The sequence below is a fragment of the Podarcis vaucheri genome (assembly GCF_965113315.1).
Source record: "Podarcis vaucheri genome assembly, chromosome: 18".
Lineage (NCBI taxonomy): Eukaryota > Metazoa > Chordata > Lepidosauria > Squamata > Lacertidae > Podarcis > Podarcis vaucheri.
In genome coordinates, this window is record NC_138756.1 from 3,852,754 (window position 1) to 3,871,603 (window position 18,850).

The window sequence follows — 18,850 nt, forward strand, 5'->3', positions numbered from 1 at the left end:
TCAACTCCACCTTTGGAGCTAGGAAGCGCAAGGCAGGCACACCCCTCATTCGCCAGCTCTGCATCTTGACTCAGTCTGTCTCCAACACAGGAAAAATTCTCTGCACCAACTTTTTCTATTAATATTGCCATGCTGTTGTTGCTTTCCGAGGCTCATGCAATCTCCAGAAAAATCTCCTGAGCTTTTAGAAGATGAGATCACTATAATTTTGACTATTCTAAGTGGAATAAGTTTCAGCACAATAACTTACTGGAGTCTTGAATGGCTCAAGCGGCAGGTGCAGAACTGGATAAAAACATGTTGGACAGAAGTCAAGGGGTGTGCTTGGAAGTTGGAAGTTTGGCCTGAACTTTGCTCACAAGCACCAAAGAAGGAGCTGGATCCAACCATGGACTCTCCTTCCTTGGAGGTTTTGAAGCAGAGTTTGGATGGCCATCTGTTGGGATTCTTCAGCTGAGATTCCTGCATTGCAGAGGGTTGGACTAGAGGACCTTGGGGTCCCTTTCCAAGTCTCCCATTCTATGATTCATTGGAGGTTTTAAGAAGAGGTGGGAGAGTCAGGGATGGACAACAGCCAGATGAAGGAGTCCCAGCCTTGTATCTTAGGCATCCTAAGCCCTTTTAAAATGTGGGGGTTTGGGGGGGCATTATTGGCTTGTTGTTTTTATTTTGATTATATATGTTGTGGTTTTATATTTTGATTTTGTTCTGTGAACCGCCTTGAGACCTCCAGGGATAGGGCAATATATAGGTTCAGTACATCAATAAATAAAGGAATAAATATGAATAAATAAAAATCAATCAATGGAGAATGCTGAGAAATGCCACCCTCAGTACTGTCAACGGGATACATGGTGGTGGGATTTTGTTTCTTGGAGGCTGCTAGAGACAGAGACTGGTGGAGCCTGCGATGGGGAGGGATTTCTCAAGCCCACCCTCTGGCCGCTTTGGGTGGGTCTGGGCTGCTTGATTCCTGCCGCTCTCTTCTGGTTCTCCCCCGGAAGGGAAGTAGCACCTTGGTGGCTTCGAAGCAACTTCAAGTGAATTTCCACCCCATCTTTGAAAGGCTTCTCCAACAGAGGGAAGCTCTCTGGATTTGGTTGAGGGGAGAAAGGTTGCTCTGAACTTTTGACTCTCCCTTCCCCTTTGACATGTTCTGCGGAAGGTGAGCTTCTGTTGCACATGGAGCCAACTTGCTCCTCGTCTTTGAGCAGAAACTTCTCTACTCATAAACAAATTGTGTGCGCAGAAGCCAGGCTAGCATTCTAGCAGCTTTATTATTCTTTATCAATTTATTTATTCTTATTTATTTATCTCAGCCCCGAAGTTTAGCAGGGAATTTCTCCCTTTCCGCATCTTCCACCAGCTTCATCAGCCATTCCTCCTTGGTGGGGAATTCTCCTTCTTTCCACTTCCGTGTGTATAAAGTCCCGGCTGTTGTGGTTGCATTCAGAAAACCTAACTAACCACCGGCCAGTTTCTCATCTCCCTTTCATGTGTAATTGTTATGTACTGAGTTGAATAGGATCCAAAATGCAGCAGTCTGATTGGTCCTAGAACAATAGGATTCAGAATGCAGCACAATGATTGGTCTCCAGGAGCCACCCAATCCAGCTCCAGATGGAAGTGAATCCCCAACCTGATTGGCCCACAGGAGAATCCCGGAATTAGCCAATCACGTGCAGCCCATTGTGTAAATAATGTATATAAAGCAGATACTTTGGGGGGACTTTCATTCCCTCCTCACCACTATGAGCTGAATAAAGAGCATGAAATCCACTTTCGACTCTGAGTATATTTCAGTAATGTTCCGGAGTAAGCGGCCACAGACCAGATCCAGGCGCCTTGGAAAGAAACTGATTTTCTGGATCCGTTTCCAGTGGGGTTTCGGCCATGGGACAAAGAAGCAGCCAAGAGGCTGGGAAGGGCTGGGACTGCGCCGTCCTTTGGCCCTAGTCCTCTTCTCCCGGCCGGACGGCTGACTGCGGAGTCACTCTGGCAGGGGACTTGGCCGCCATTGTGTCTCTGCCTTCTCTGTCAGGTGTCAGTCAGAGTCCGTCTGCCTCAGTTGGGAGCAGTGTGGAATCTCCGTCAAACTGTTTGGAACCATGTTGTTTAGGAAGAAGTTTATTTTAACTCGGTAAAGTCAATTAAAAACTCTGCATTAGTCGTTTACGCTGCGCGTCAGTTTAGGTCTGACGTCGTTTCCAGACGGTGTTAGTTGGGGAACGCTTTTCAGCTCCGGGAGCCTTGAATGTGGGGTTTCACAGGGCTCGATCCTATCCACAGGGCACTGGCTCCCGGTGGAGTGCAGGATGATAATAATAATAATAATAATAATAATAATAATAATAATAATAACAACAACAACAACAACAACAACAACAACAATAATAAAATTATTTATACCCTGCCACTCTGGGCAGCTTCCAAAAAAATATTAAAATACTGTAATACATCAAACATTAAAAGCTTCCCTAAACAGGGCTGCCTTCAGATGTCTTCTAAAAATCTGGTAGTTGAATAATAATAATATGTAGGATAAGGTTAGGATGCTGGCTTAACCTTTAAAGCCCTATAGGGCCTAGGTCCCTCGTATCTACGGGGCTGCCTCTCCTGGTATGTCCCATGGAGGACCTTATGGTCTTCAAACAAAAACATCTTGGAGGTCCCGGGCCACAGGGAGGTGAGGCTGGCCTCAACCAGAGCCAGGGCCTTTTCGGTCGTGGCCCCAGTCTGGTGGAACGCTCTGTCCCAAGAGACTAGGGCCCTGCGGGACTTGACATCTTTCCGCAGGGCCTGCAAGACGGAGCTGTTCAGCCAGGACACAGTCGGACCCCCTCCTTTGGTCATCCCCACAGAACTGTAGCCCAATGGTTGCCATTAATTTGATTTTGAATTGATTTTAGAATGAATTGATTTTAGAATTCTGTGTTACTTTTATTCGTAGCCGCTCTTAGCCCGGCTTCGACTGGGGAGGGCAGGATATAAATAAAATTTTCTTTTTCTCCTCCTCCTCCTCCTCCTCCTCCTCCTCCTCCTCCTTCTCCCCCCCCACATTGTTTAACCTGAAGCGTCTGTAACCCGAGGTACCACTGTACTTACAGGAATTGACTCAATTTATTCTGACTAACAGGCTATGATGATAGTAAATAATGTAATAACAGAAAAATTCAAAATAATGAAAGGGACAAGAGAGGGATATCCCCAGTCACCATTATTATTTTTGTTTTAGAGACCCTGGTCAGAAGTAGAAGATCAGATGAAGAAATAAAAGGGATAACAGTAGGTTAAAGGTAAAGGTAAAGGGACCCCTGACCATTAGGTCCAGTCGCGGCCAACTCTGGGGTTGGGGCGCTCATCTCGCTTTATTGGCAGAGGGAGCCGGCGTACAGCTTCCGGGTCATGTGGCCAGCATGACTAAGCCGCTTCTGGCGAACTAGAGCAGCGCACGGAAACACTGTTTACCTTCCCGCCGGAGCGGTACCTATTTATCTACTTGCACTTTGACGTGCTTTCGAACTGCTAGGTTGGAAGGAGCAGGGACCGAGCAACGGGAGCTCACCCCGTTGTGGGGATTTGAACCGCCGACCTTCTGATTGGCAAGTCCTAGGCTCTGTCATTTAACCCACAGTGCCACCCGTGTCCCAACAGTAGGTTACAAAGCATATAAACTCAAGGCATTTGCAGATGACCATGTGGTAACTGTAGAAGACCCCATGGCTAGCCAAACAAGGTCTTGAACAGATTCTCAAGTTGGAGAAGTAGCAGGTTTTAAACTAAATAAAGGTAGAACGAAAGTATTGGTGGAAAATGTGACAGAACTGATGATGTGACAAATGTGAAAGTGGATGCCACAACTACTAAAATTGACTTAAATACAGAAAGTATAAATAATCTGGGACAAAAGGTGAATACCAATACAGAGACCATCCAGAAATTGATACAGGAATCTATTTTGATACGGCAGACTGCGGAGGAAGCCAGGGAGAAAGCCGTTGCTGCGGAATGTAAAGTAACACAATTGGAGAGAGAGAGAGTCCCAGCCCTGCAGAGGCAACTTGATGAGCATAAGTTGACGCTTGCTATGATTGAATGTAAAGGAAAACAGAGGAATCTGAGGATTAGAGCCCTACCGGAATTGGAGAAAAGTTTGACAGACTTTCATACACAGGAATTTGCTGACTTTTGGATTGTGGACTTGGGTCAAGAAGAGTTTAGAATTGTGAGGGCCTTCAGACCTGGAAGAGGAGGGAGAAAAGAGAAGAATCGATTCTTTCACCTTTGGTGGACATGCCCAAGGATTAAGACATTCTGGGAGACAATATATAACGAAATGAAAAAGGTATTTAAATATACCTTCCTGAAGAAACCAGAGGCCTTTCTCCTGGGCATGGTCGGCCAATTGGTGCCAAAGAAGGACAGAACCTCTTTTTCTTTGTTATTTTTATGTATGCAACAACAGCAGCAAGAATACTCATTGCGAAGTATTGGAAGATACAAGATTCACCCACCCAAGAAGGATGGCCGATGAAGTTGATGGACTATATGGAACTGGCGGAAATGACTGGCAAAACCCGAGTCAGTGGAAGAAGACTGGAAAAAGTTTAAAGACTATTGACAGAAATACTGTAAAATTAATGAACGTTAGGAAAATGTTGGAATGAAGTTATATGGCTTTAGTAGAAATGTTATAAGGAATTAAGTATAAATAGATTGATAGAGTGTTAAAGGAAAAAATAAGGTTAGAATGTGTTAAGATAATTATAGGATAGAAAACAGAGGAAGATGGAACGGAATTGCTGAAACAATTAATAGAAGTGGAATACAAAAAGGGAGGTGTGAGGAGGTCGTGGAAATAAGTGAATGAAAGATAAGATAATGAAATTGTTTGATGTGTTTTAAATGGGTTTTGTTTTTGTTTTGTTAGTTTTATGTGTTTTTGTATTGTATTGTCTTTTTTTAGTAATGTGTTTAAACTGTTGGAAAATTAATAAATATTATTTTTTTAAAAATGAATTGAGCAAAATGGAGTTTGTTGTGCAACAGCATTTTCGATTGTGATGTGTGACGTGTGACAAAGGGTGCACACATAGAATATCTGTGATTGTTTCTAAAAAAACATTAAACATTCCCCTACAATTCTGTCACAGGTAACATGAGATATATTATATTATTTTTTATAGGGTATTGAAACTGTATACTTCATTATGATTCACCCTGTATAATATAATATAATAATATAATATAATATAATATAATATAATATAATATAATATAATATAATATAATATAATATAATATAATATAATATAATATATTGTACTTTTCCGTGTATAAGACGAGGAAAATGGAACCCCCCATTTCCTTAATATTGAGTCCCCCAATATAGGGGGTGTCTTATACACGGGGGCATGTTCTACACGGGAAAATACAGTAATATGTAATGTAATACAATACAATACAATACAATACAATACAATACAATACAATACAATACAATACAATACAATACAATACAGTGGTGCCTCGCAAGACGAAATTCGTTCCGCAAGTTTTTTCATCTTGCGAGTTTTTCGTCTTGCGAAGCACGGTTTCCCATAGGAATGCATTGAAAATCAATTAATGCGTTCCTATGGAAACCGCTTGCCAGGCTGGCGGTGCGGAGAAGGGCTTTTCTCCCCACCGCAAGCCTTCAGGACAGGTACGGGAACAGAGGGGAAGGCGCGCAGCGCTTTCCCTCTGTTCCCGGGGCTTGCGGTGGGAGGAGAGTTTTTCCTCCCCACCGCCAACATCCAGAACAGCATTCTGAATGTTGGCGGTGGGAAGGAAAACCCTCCTCCCACCGCAAGTCTTCAGGACAGCCATCCGAAGGCTGGTGCGGGGAGAAGGGCTTTCCGCCCCACCGCCAGCCTTCGGAGGAGACTTCCGAAGGCTGGCCCGGGGAGAAGGGCTTTCCGCCCCACCGCCAGCCTTTGGATCAGCCTTCCGAAGGCTGGCGCGGGGAGAAGGGCTTTCCGCCCCACCGCCAGCCTTCGGAGGAGGTCCGAGGACAGTGGGGAAGACGCGCTGCGCTTCCCCGCTGTCCCGGAGATTTCCCTATGGTCTTTCGTCTTGCGAAGGAAGCCCATAGGGAAATTCGTTTTGCGAAGCGCCTCCAAAACGGAAAACCCTTTCGTCTAGCGGGTTTTCCGTCTTGCGAGGCGTTCGTCTTGCGGGGCACCACTGTACGTAAAGGTTAAGGGACCCCTGACCGTTAGGTCCAGTCGCGGATGACTCTGGGGTTGCGGCACTCATCTTGATTTCTTTGCCGAGGGAGCCTGCGTACAGCTTCTGGGTCATGTGGCCAGCATGGTCCTTCTGACGAACCAGAGCAGTGCATGGAAACACCGTTTACCTTCCCACCGGAGTGGTACCTATTTATCTACTTGCACTTTGACTTGCTTTCAAACTGCTAGGTTGGCAGGAGCTGGGACCGAACAATGGGAGCTCACCCCGTCGTGGGGTTTGAACCACCGACCTTCTGATTGGCAAGTCCTAGGTTCTGTGGTTTAACCCACAGAGCCATCCCCGTCCCAATATAATATGATATAATAATATGTGATATGATGTGATGTGATGTGATGTAATAATAATATAATATAATATAATATAATATAATATAATATAATATAATATAATATAATATAATATAATATAATATAATATAATATAATATAATATAATATACATTCCCCCAAATAAATATTTCATTACTAATTAATATTAGTAATAATGAAATAAGTCAAGCCAGAGGCTCCTCCTAGCTTTGCCTTGCCCTGCCTAGTGGGCGTGACCACTCCCCACTAAACCCCGCCCCACCTCTCTGTTTCCACTGCTGCCTTTCGTGACCCATTGCCTTCCCCAGCTCTACTCTCCCCGCCTCCTTTCACAATGACTCGCCCAGATTGGCGTAGGCGGCCTGCCACTCCCGTGAGCGCCGGAGTTCCCTCTCCCCTCTAACCCTATCCCTAACCCTGGCCAGTGCAATAAAATTCATTGGATCCCAGTCGCGGGTTGGCTAAGGTCAGCTGCTACTCTTTGGATCAGGGAGCAGAGCTTACACAATACAGAAATTAAACCAACAGACTACGGAAGATGTCTTAAATGAATTTCTCAGTTTATTGATATACAAAGCTTAGGAGAATGAAATGATGTGAAGTGAGCTGTAATGGGTATGAGTTACTCGTGCGTAAACTGGTGCCTTTCTCGGTTAATTTGCCTTGTTAAAACTTTCCGACTGCACAGCCCCTTCTCATCGCGGCTGCCTCAGTCACTGGCAGAATCCGTCAGTGGGCGTTTCTTGAACCTCTTCCAACATAAAAGTTGTTTGACACCCAGTCTCCTCCTCCTCTCACTGCGCGGGAGTCTTCTGCACAGGGTAGGCGTGGGTAGCAGAGGACCTGGGCTCTCCTCACTGATGTCCAGTGAAGAGTCCTGGAGCCCTCTCTCCACTTCCCCCATCTGGCTCCCTTTATCCCTGGTGTTGCGCTGATTGTCTTCCCCCTCTACTGAGCTGTTTCTCCCCCTGCTGCTGGGTCGCCAGCATCATCTGGGAGCCTCCCCTTCGCCTCTCGCTCCGATGTCAGTTCCCTGACATCAGATTATGAATGATAGCGCATAAATGCGGGAAATGGAGCATAGAAAATTGAATACATAGAACTGGCATAACCAAACACAAAATTATTAAAAGATCATAGGTTACAAACTAAGGGCAGTAGACCAGGACTCACTGTAGTCCTTGGCAAAGCAAGGTAGCAAAACATTTCCTCCCATCTTACTGTTCATGTCAACAGGACTTCCTAAAACCTAACCTAAGAATGAACACAATCTCTTTCAGAGATAGGGAATAAGCAACATGGATGAGTAGCTATGTTTCCTTTATGCACTTCTAGACATCATGAACATGGACTATTTTAAGAATCAGATGCCCCTTAATTCCTTGTTGTCAGGTGCTCCTTTGTGTTGAGATCAGGCCTCAGCACAATAACGTAACACTTGGGAAGGAAGATGCAGCCCAGAAGCCCAGCACTGGAGGCCAACATAGAGAAGATCTGCACGGCCACCATGTACTTGCCCTTGGTGCTCAGGTAGGTGGGCACAAAAGACACCCAAACACTGCAGAAGACCAGCATGCTGAAGGTGATCAGCTTGGCTTCGTTGAAGGAGCCAGGCAGCTTCCTGGCTAGGAAAGCCACCGTGAAGCAGGTGGCAGCCAGGAAGCCCAGGTAGCCGAGGGCAACATAAAACATGGCCACAGACCCTTCGTTGCATTGCAGGATGATCTCTTCCACCTGGGAGTGCATGTCGGGCTCTGGGAATGGGGGAGAAGAGCCCAGCCAGATGGTGCAGATGAGAACTTGCCCCGCAGAACAGGAGATGACAATGGAGTTGGCCAGACTCTTGCCCAGCCATCTCCTCACCCTGTTCCCGGGCTTTATGGCCAGGAAGGCCAGCACCACCGTGATGGTCTTTGCCAAGACAGAAGAAACAGCAACTGAGAAGATGATGCTGAAGGCCGTTTGTCGGAGAAGGCAGGTCTCTTTCCTTGGGCGCCCGATGAAGAGGAAGGAGGACAGAAAGGAAAGCAGGAGGGAGACGAGCAGGATGTAGGAGAGGTCCCGGTTGTTGGCTTTGACTATGGGAGTTTCCTTGTATTTAATGAAGATTCCCAACACAATGCCTGCTGTTAAGGACAAGAAGAGGGCAACGCAAGCTAAAACCATTCCCAAATATTCTTCATAAGCCAGGAAGATGATAATCTTGGGGACACATTGATCTCTGTCCTTGTTTGAAAGGTGATCTTCTGAGCATTTGGTGCAATGTTCTGCATCTGGGGAAGAGAAAAAGAGTGGCTGCAGCATCACTTACATCCCTGATGATTCCTTCCAGTAGCACCTTAAAGACCAACTAAGTTAGTTCTTTGTATGAGCTTTCGTGTGCATGCACACTTCTTCAGATACACTGAAACAGAAGTTGCCAGATCCTTCTATATAGTGAGAAGGTGGGGAGGGGTATTACTCAGAAGGGTGGTGGGAATGGGAGATTGGCAGATAGCTGAGATGAGTCTGTTGACGACTCTTAACGACTGCAATAGGTCTTACAGGAAAAGGCAAGGGGTGAGAAGGTGAAAAGTTTTTTTATTTTGACTATGGCAGACCAACACGGCTACCTATCTGTATCCCTAATGATCTGAACTTGATTACGATTTGAAGAAATACTAGAGATCTCTTCCTTATTATCATTCCTTTCAATTCTCTTCCAGGATGTAATGAAGGGGATTAATCCTAAAGAAGTTGAGGAAGGAGCCACATTCCACAATGTCTGCAGAATTCTCACAAAAAGTGTATGAGACTGGATTTCTGGCCTGTGTTTACTCTCTCTAGGAATACCTTCCCCCTTGGAGTCACCCACCTTCCTGGGCGGAGAAGGTCCCTTCTGCACACTGAGCACAAGCATAGCAGCAAATAGGCTTTCCTTGTAGAACCACCTTGGCATATCCAGGTCGACATATTTCTGTACACCTGGAACGAGGTACGGCCTAACCAGAAAGACAAGAAGGTGCAAGAAAGAGGAACAGTTAGGAGTATTTGTGTGTATGTAATTCACTCATAGAGTGAGTTCAAATGGATCTCTGGACTGCAGCCTTTGACCCCTCATCAGGGTCCTTTCAACCCCCCACTGACCATTGGGGCGACCAGAATATCTTGTTCTTCATAATTAGTTCAGTACAACTGAGGTTTGCATCACAGAACTCTGTTTCCTCTTCTCCATTTACCTGCTTCCCTTCTTAAAAAAACTTCAAAGTAAATGACAATGGGTCTGACATGTGATTTCCCCAAATTTCAGGATTCTGATAATCTCTCAACCGCTAATTAAGACACATTTAATATTACTTTTCCAAATAGTGGTTTCCCCTCACTCTGTTCTTGAGGCATGCAAGGTTTCCTCTTGTTGCTTATCTATTTCCCTAGTTATTTCTAGTTCATATGCCATCCCTTAACATTAACCTTATATTACAATAGGGTTTTTTAAAAAAAACTTATCATCCTTCACCAACAACTGTGCCCTTCTTAGTTCCTGCACGTACAATAGTTTAACATTTGCAACATCTACAAGTGAGCTTACTCCACAAATTTAAAAAAATCCACAATAAATCAGTAATTATCATTTCTAAAATAAATTGCTTTCCATCCTTCTGCATGCATGAAAACCCAATTGTTCAATTTTACTAGGTGTTTTCCCTTTTCTTCTACGTAGTCCATTCGGTTAAACATTCTGTCCAGAATTCTTAAATTCTCAGTCTGGTTTGGAAATAGATAGTGTCTTTTCTAAGGACCTCTGGGCTCTATCCTTTCCCTGAGGACCCCAAATTCCCCTCCCATCTCAGCTGCTGTGGAAAGAAGGAGTGGCGGTTGCAGCTGTTATTGGACGGTCAAGACATCATTGATCAACCTGATATAGTCATTTTGCAGCAGTTGTTCAAGGAAAAATATATTCAGGATCTCCTAGCCTCCCCTCTCTATGATTCCCCTTACCTTGTTGAATTTCTTGGGCCACTCAATAGCTTCTGGGTTAATGGTGAACTTTATGCTAGCAGATGTCTCTCTCCTTATATTCCCAATTTTCACAGCGACATGAGACTTATTGGGAGACATCACCCAGTTCATAATATCGAAGTCTCCTGGCAGCTCCCAGTTCTCATCCAAGCACAGCCTGCCTCTGGAAGTATTCAGACACCGGATTTCTCTCAAGAAAGGGTGAAGCTGGAATGACAGGGGAAAGCACCAGCACTGAGAAACCGGGAAGCCAAGATGGATATCTCAGTCCTACTCACTTCAACCTCTTATGATTTGGGGCTGCGTGTATCTCATGTAGACTGGAATTCCTATTCAGCCGTTTCTATTACTACAGACCATGCAAGTGTCCCAATTTTCCAGGGACGTCCCTGAATTAGAGACAGTTTTCCATTTGATCCTGGAATTTCCCACTTTTCCTTAGAATGTCCCTATGTACATTGGAGAAATGTTGGAGGATGTGGAGTTATCCAACACACAAGCTGTCCAATTTAGGGAACACACAACACACAAGCTGTCCAATTCCAGTCTAGGGAATTTTAAAATGTTTAATATTTTAGTAGGAATTTCTTTATTTTGGGAGCTGCCCAGAGTGCTGAGGCAACTGAAGAAGATGTATAAACAGTGCTATTTTTCTAGAAAAGAAGGTGCCGGAACTCACCATGAACACCTCCCTCTGAGAATGGCAATGGCACCCACCTGAAAGGTGCCAAAACTGAGTTCCAGCGAGTTCCCACCTGAAAAAAAGCCCTGGGTATAAGCAGTAAGATTATCATTATGGAATGGGATGTTTCTATTTTCATCAGAGAAATGTTGGGCGGTATGCTACTATTACTAGTACTAATAGTAACTGTGATATTTTACAGGTCTATCCCCAGTCAAGATCAGCATCTGTGTGGACTGCAGTTTGCAAAAGGGGGAAGGAAATACCTGCCACGGCTGTAGCCTTTGGGGTCCCCATTGCTCTCCTTCCTCCACCATCAGCCTCCTCTGGGATCTCGATGAAAGCGAAGCATGCAATGCCTGAGCCACAGCCTGAACATTGATGTAAGTGCCATAGCTGTCATAAGACAGGACTCTCTCATGCTCCCCTTGGAGCAATGGCTGCAGTTTCTCCTCCTCTCTGCATCTTATCCTGCCTTTCACGGACAACAGATGCTTTGAATATGAACACTGAAATGCTTGATTCAAATAATCCTCAAGATTGGTCTGCAATTTATATTTGCCACCTTTGCTGCTCCTTATTCCAGTCTGAATTGCAAAGGACAGAGAACCATGGAGGTGCTGGAAGTAATTTGAAGGGAGGGAAAAGCCAATTCTGTTTTCTAGCAAAGCTGTTGTGATCCAGACTTTCACCCCTATTTCCTTCTCATAGATATTGTTGATTACCATGAGTATTGCGATACCCAGTGCATTGGTTATATAGGAAACAAATACCCCAACTTGTCTCCATAGGGGAAAAGGTTCCCCAGGCCTGATAAATTGATTTAGATCATTTTCTGGTACTCTTTTTGATAAAGCAATGCAGATCCCTTTGCTGAGCATCAGAGGTTTCACAGCGCTCTCAAATCTTTCTCCACTGTCATTGTCTGGAGTGCAGAGGCCAATCCACTTCCATCCAAAATGCAGGAGCAATTCAACAATCCCCTGGTACTGACTTTCCTCTTTGGGACTCATCCGGTAGACAAAAGGGAACAGGGTTTTACCTTCGAGAACCTGGGCAGTGAAGCCATAACTGATCTAGGAAGGAAAGCAAAAGATCAGCAATTTATTTTACTTTCAGCATAACAGATACCAGTATTTAATTATCTGAAATGACTGATATCTATCTAAATCATCCCCTTCATGGATCACTGCCTTGCCGTGGCGAAGGGGCTTGAAGAACTCAGGGAAGCTATGAACTACGCCGAGCAGGGCACACAAGATGAACAGGTCATAGTGGAGAGTTTTGACCAAACGTGATCCACCTGGAGTAGGAATCGGCAAGCCACTCCAGTATCCCTGCCAAGAAAACTCCATGGACAAAGACAACAGGCATATAAAAGTTATGACACTGGAAGATGAGCCCCTCAGGTCGGAAGGTGTCCAACATGCTACTGGGGAAGAGCGGAGGACAAGTACAAGTAGATCCAGAGCTGATGAAGCGGCTGGGCCAAAGCCGAAAGGACGCTCAGTTGTGGATATGCATGGAAGCGAAAGGAAAGTCCAATGCTGTAAAGAAAAATATTGCATAGGAACCTGGAATGTAAGAACCATGAACCTGGGTAAGTTGGATGTGGTCAAAAATGAGATGGCAAGAATAAATATTGACATCCTGGGCATCAGTGAGCTAAAATGGACGGGAATGGGCGAATTCAGTTCGGATGACTACCATATCTACTACTGCGGGCAAGAAACCCGTAAGAGAAATGGAGTGGCCCTCATAGTCAACAAAAGAGTGGCGAAAGCTGTACTGGGATGCAGTCTCAAAAATGATAGAATGATCTCGATACGAATCCAAGGCAGACCTTTTAACATCACAGTAATCCAAGTTTATGCACCAACTACTGGTGCTGAAGAAACTGAAATTGACCAGTTCTATGAAGACTTACAAAACCTTATCGAAGTGACACCAAAGAAGGATGTTCTGCTCATTATAGGGGATTGGAATGCTAAAGTAGGGAATCAAGAGATAAAAGGAACAACTGGCAAGTTTGGCCTTGGAGATCAAAACGAAGCAGGGCAAAGGCTAATAGAGTTCTGTCAAGAGAACAAGCTGGTCATCACAAACACGCTTTTCCAACAACACAAGAGACGACTCTACACATGGACATCCCCAGATGGGCAACATCGAAATCAGATTGATTATATTCTCTGCAGCCAAAGATGGAGAAGCTCTATACAGTCAGCAAAAACAAGACCTGGAGCTGACTGTGGCTCAGATCATCAGCTCCTTATAGCAAAATTCAAGCTTAAACTGAAGAAAGTAGGAAAAACCACTGGACAGGTAAGATACAATCTAAACCAAATCCCTTATGAATACACAGTGGAAGTGAGGAACAGGTTTAAGGATTTAGATTTGCTGGACAGAGTGCCTGAAGAACTATGGATGGAGGCTCGCAACATTATACAGGAGGCAGCAACTAAAACCATCCCAATGAAAAAGAAATGCAAGAAAGCAAAGTGGCTGTCCAACGAGGCCTTACAAATAGCGGAGGAGAGAAGGCAAGCAAAATGCGAGGGAGATAGTGAAAGATACAGGAAATTGAATGCAGATTTCCAAAGAACAGCAAGGAGAGACAAGAAGGCCTTCTTAAACGAGCAATGCAAAGAAATAGAGGAAAGCAACAGAATGGGAAGAACCAGAGATCTGTTCAAGAAAATTGGAAATATGAAAGGAACATTTCGTACAAAGATTACCATAATAAAGGACAAAAGTGGTAAAGATCTAACTGAAGCAGAAGACATCAAGAAGAGGTGGCAAGAATACACAGAGGAATTATACCAGAAAGATATGGATGTCTCATACACCCCAGGTAGTGTGGTTGCTGACCTTGAGCCAGACATCCTGGAGAGTGAAGTCAAATGGGCCTTAGAAAGCACTGCAAATAACAAGGCCAGTGGAAGTGATGGTATTCCAGCTGAACTGTTTAAAATTTTAAAAGATGATGCTGTTAAGGTGCTACACTCAATATGCCAGCAAGTTTGGAAAACTCAGCAGTGGCCAGAGGATTGGAGAAGATCAGTCTACATTCCAATCCCAAAGAAAGGCAGTGCCAAAGAATGCTCCAACTACCGCACAATTTCACTCATTTCACATGCTAGCAAGGTTATGCTTAAAATTCTACAAGGAAGGCTCAAGCAGTATGTGGACCGAGAACTCCCAGAAGTGCAAGCTGGATTTAGAAGAGGCAGAGGAACCAGAGACCAAATTGCAAACATGCGCTGGATTATGGAGAAAGCCAGAGAGTTCCAGAAAGACATCTACTTCTGCTTCATTGACTATGCAAAAGCCTTTGACTGTGTTGACCACAGCAAACTATGGCAAGTTCTTAAAGAAATGGGAGTGCCTGATCACCTCATCTGTCTCCTGCGAAATCTCTATGTGGGACAAGAAGCTACAGTTAGAACTGGATATGGAACAACTGATTGGTTCCAAATTGGGAAAGGAGTACGGCAAGGCTGTATATTGTCTCCCTGCTTATTTAACTTATATGCAGAATTCATCATGCGAAAGGCTGGGCTGGATGAATCCCAAGCCGGAATTAAGATTGCCGGAAGAAATATCAACAACCTCAGATATGCAGATGACACAACCTTGATGGCAGAAAGTGAAGAGGAATTAAAGAACCTTTTAATGAGGGTGAAAGAGGAGAGCGCAAAATATGGTCTGAAGCTCAACATCAAAAAAACGAAGATCATGGCCACTGGGCCCATCACCTCCTGGCAAATAGATGGGGAAGAAATGGAGGCAGTGAGAGATTTTACTTTCTTGGGCTCCATGATCAGTGCAGATGGTGACAGCAGTCACGAAATTAAAAGACGCCTGCTCCTTGGGAGAAAGGCGATGGCAAACCTAGACAACATCTTAAAAAGCAGAGACATCACCTTGCCAACAAAGGTCCGTATAGTAAAAGCCATGGTTTTCCCAGTAGTGATGTATGGAAGTGAGAGCTGGACCATAAAGAAGGCTGATCGCCGAAGAATTGATGCTTTTGAATTATGGTGCTGGAGGAGACTCTTGAGAGTCCCATGGACTGCAAGAAGATCAAACCTCTCCATCCTGAAGGAAATCAGCCCTGAGTGCTCACTGGAAGGACAGATCGTGAAGCTGAGGCTCCAATACTTTGGCCACCTCATGAGAAGAGAGGACTCCCTGGAAAAGACCCTGATGTTGGGAAAGATGGAGGGCACAAGGAGAAGGGGACGACAGAGAATGAGATGGTTGGATGGTGTTCTTGAAGCTACTAGCATGAGTTTGATCAAACTGCGGGAGGCAGTGGAGGACAGAAGTGCCTGGCGTGCTCTGGTCCATGGGGTCACGAAGAGTCGGACACGACTAAACGACTAAACAACAACAACATCTAAATCACTGCTGGCTGAGGCTGATGGGAGTTTTGGTCGGAAACATCTGGAGGTGACAAGTTGGTGAAGGCTCAGTTTTGAAAAAGGGATGTAGGATCCATAGCTCAGGATTTCCCCATTTTTAAAAATATCCCTGCTTGACCTATCCAAAGAAAAAGTAGTATTTTACGCAGTTGAAATTCTCTGTCCCTCCATGCTCTCCCACTACTTACCTGTGGGATTTTGTAGATGCCTGACAAGGCTGAAATCACTTTTGAGATGAGAGTATTGCCTCTTTCAAGAACAGCCAGCAGGTGATTCTGTTCTCCACAGTGATAATTGGGAACATTGCATCCACTGCCTGCAAGCAGCTCTAGCATGGCGTCTGAAGTCATCCTTGCATCGAAATAGTTCTCATAGATGTTGTAGCCCAGAGTAATGTTGGGTAAGAGCCTGAGATCCTGGTTGATCTCTTCGATGGTGAACAGGAAAGACAACATGTACCAGTAGGACCTATTTGCCTCCCTGCAATAAATGAATCCTTTAAAAAGAGTGAAACGTATATTCATATGAATGTGGGTGGGGATGTTATATTATTCACAAAGATTAGTATTTATTTATCCTATTGCATTAATATCAAACCTTTTGCTTTCTAGCACAGAACAAAAATTTGGAAATCTCTGCTTTGATGCAAACAGCACACAGAGCTGTTCAACAGTGGAACAGACTCCCTCCGAAGGTGACCATGTGTCATGGATACTTCAGGTGAGATTCCTCCAGGTCCCTTCCATCTCTCCAACTCTATGGTTCTTTTCTACTGCGGTTCTATGAGTAAGAAATGAAGGCGCCCCTCAAAATTTGTGATATACTGGGAAATTGCTGCAAAGGCTGCTTTTGCTACAGTGGTCTTTGGCTTTTTCCAAGGGGCTAGAATAAGAGACAATTTTATTGAAGGAGGAGAAGCACCAAATACCTTAGTCCTCTTTTAGTTACAAATGAGGACTTGTGGCTTGCAGGTTTGAGTGTGTGTTAAAATTCTGGATCAGCCTCTACACCAATGAGGACACCCCCTGGTCTGTATTTTTCCATATAATCATTTTATTTGAAGCATATCATCCCTGCTCTTCACCTATAAAAATCTAACCATTTTCAAAAGTTACTTAAAGGTAAAGGGACCCCTGACCATTAGGTCCAGTCATGGCTGACTCTGGGGTTGCAGCGCTCATCTCGCTTTATTGGCTGAGGGAGCCGGCATACAACTTCCAGGTCATGTGGCCAGCAGGACTAAGCCACTTCTGGCGAACCAGAGCAGCACATGGAAACGCCGTTTACCTTCCCGCCAGAGCGGTACCTATTTATCTACATGCACTTTGACATGCTTTCGAACTGCTAGGTTGGCAGGAGCAGGGACCGAGCAACAGGAGCTCATCCCGTGGCGGGGATACGAACCACCGACCTTCTGATCGGCAAGTCCTAGGCTGTGTGGTTTAACCCACAGTGTCACCCGCGTCCCTCAAGAGTTACTTAAGACACTTCTAAGTTTTTTAAATCAGCCACTAAACGTCACGCAGAGGGTCTTAAAAATCCATTTGTAAAACTAAGATTCCTTGACAACAGTTGCTAAATTGTCCAAATGAAATAATATTGAATAAAGCCTTTGAGCCTTGGCATCCTGCAGGTGAGGAAATACATTGCATCCTTTTGATCCCTTACCAGATTCATTGGCATCCTTGCAGTCTACTGAAAGCAACACAGAATCAAAGGTAGGAGAGTGTTTCACTAAGAACGACCCAGAGAACATTGAAATAGGAGAGGTTTGTGTGGAATCTTTTACTGGACCCCCCCAGCGCCCATCACCCCCAGCCAGCAAGACCAATGGTCAGGTCCTGCAACATCAGCCCTTGGCTCCCCAGCCCTGAGAAAGGAGCTATTTCCTTGATAAATAAGAACCCCTCGAACATACTTTTCAATCCTGGCGAAGGGTGTCTGAGAAAAGACGTATGGAGTTTCCATAAGGTATTTTGGAGAGATGATCCCACTGATGAGAAAGTGTCCAGGCCGGTAGTAATTGCGAGCATCCGTTTGATCCCTGACCAGATTCAAGGGGCATTTCGCCTTGTGGTTCCCGCAGACTCCAAAGAGCATCATGAGCAGCAGAAGCTGCAACAGAAGGAGCAGGGATCTCATTCTGGCTCTGCCTCCTCCCGCCAAGAAGACAACGCAGAAGAACCCAAAGACTCTTGCAAGACCAGACTGCCTGGGCTTTCCCAATCTGGGTGGTTTTCAACTCTACCTTCGGAGCTAGGAAGCACAAGGCAGGCACACCCCTCTTACGCCAGTTCTACAGCTTGTCTCAGTCTGTCTCCAACACAGGAAATATTCTCGGCACCAACTTTTTCTTTCCCAGACACAGCACAATTAATATTGTCATGCTGTTGTTGCTTTCCAAGGCTCATGCAATCTCCAGAAATATCTCCTGAGCTTTCAGAAGATGAGATGACTATAATTTTGATTATTCCAAGTGGAATAAGTTTCATGACACTAACTTTCCGAAGTCTTGAGTGGCTCTGGCAGCAGGTGCAGAGCTGGAGAAAAACATGATGGAGAAAAGTCAAAAGGTGTTTTGGGGAATTGGAAGTTTGGCCTGAACTTTGCTCCCAAGGACCAAAGAAGAGGCCTGCATCTGGATCCGACCATCGACTCTCCTTCCTTGGAGGTTTTTAAGCAGAGTTTGGATGGCTATCTGTTAGGGATGCTTTAGAGAGCCAGTGTGGTGTAGTGGTTAAGAGCGGTGGACTCGTAACTTGGTGAACCGGGTTCGCTTCCCCGCTCCTCCACTTGCAGCTGCTGGGTGACCTTGGGCCAGTCACACTTCTCTGAAGTCTCTAAGTCTCACTCACCTCACAGAGTGCTTGTTGTGGGGAAGGAAGGAAAAGGAGATTGTGAGCCGCTTTGAGACTCCTTAGGGTAGTGATAAAGCGGGATATCAAATCCAAACTCTTCTCCTTCTTCTAGTTGGCCACTTTGGGTGGATTTGATTCCTGCCAATCCCTTCTGGTTCTCCCCCTGAAGGGAAGTAGCATGTTGGTGGTTTTGAAGCAACTTCAAGTGAATTTCCACCACTTCTTTGAAAGGCTTCTCCAACAGAGGGAAGCTCTCTGGGGTTGGTGGAGGGAAAAAAGGTTGCTCTG

At 44.9% G+C, this 18,850-nt stretch overlaps 2 protein-coding genes across 2 annotated transcripts in view; one reads left to right on the forward strand and one right to left on the reverse strand.

Moving 5' to 3' along the window:
• LOC309522770 (vomeronasal type-2 receptor 26-like) overlaps positions 1–18,850 on the forward strand; it is an 83,604-nt gene that overhangs the window by 20,484 nt on the left and 44,270 nt on the right. The gene's annotated exons all lie outside the window — the stretch shown is intronic.
• LOC309522771 (vomeronasal type-2 receptor 26-like) lies at positions 7,974–17,846 on the reverse strand (the record flags this gene model as incomplete). Its single annotated transcript, XM_082206322.1, has 6 exons — positions 7,974–8,872; positions 9,454–9,580; positions 10,578–10,805; positions 11,547–12,356; positions 15,893–16,184; positions 17,623–17,846. 6 exons carry the CDS (start codon positions 17,844–17,846, stop codon positions 7,974–7,976), a joined length of 2,580 nt encoding a protein of 859 aa, XP_082062448.1.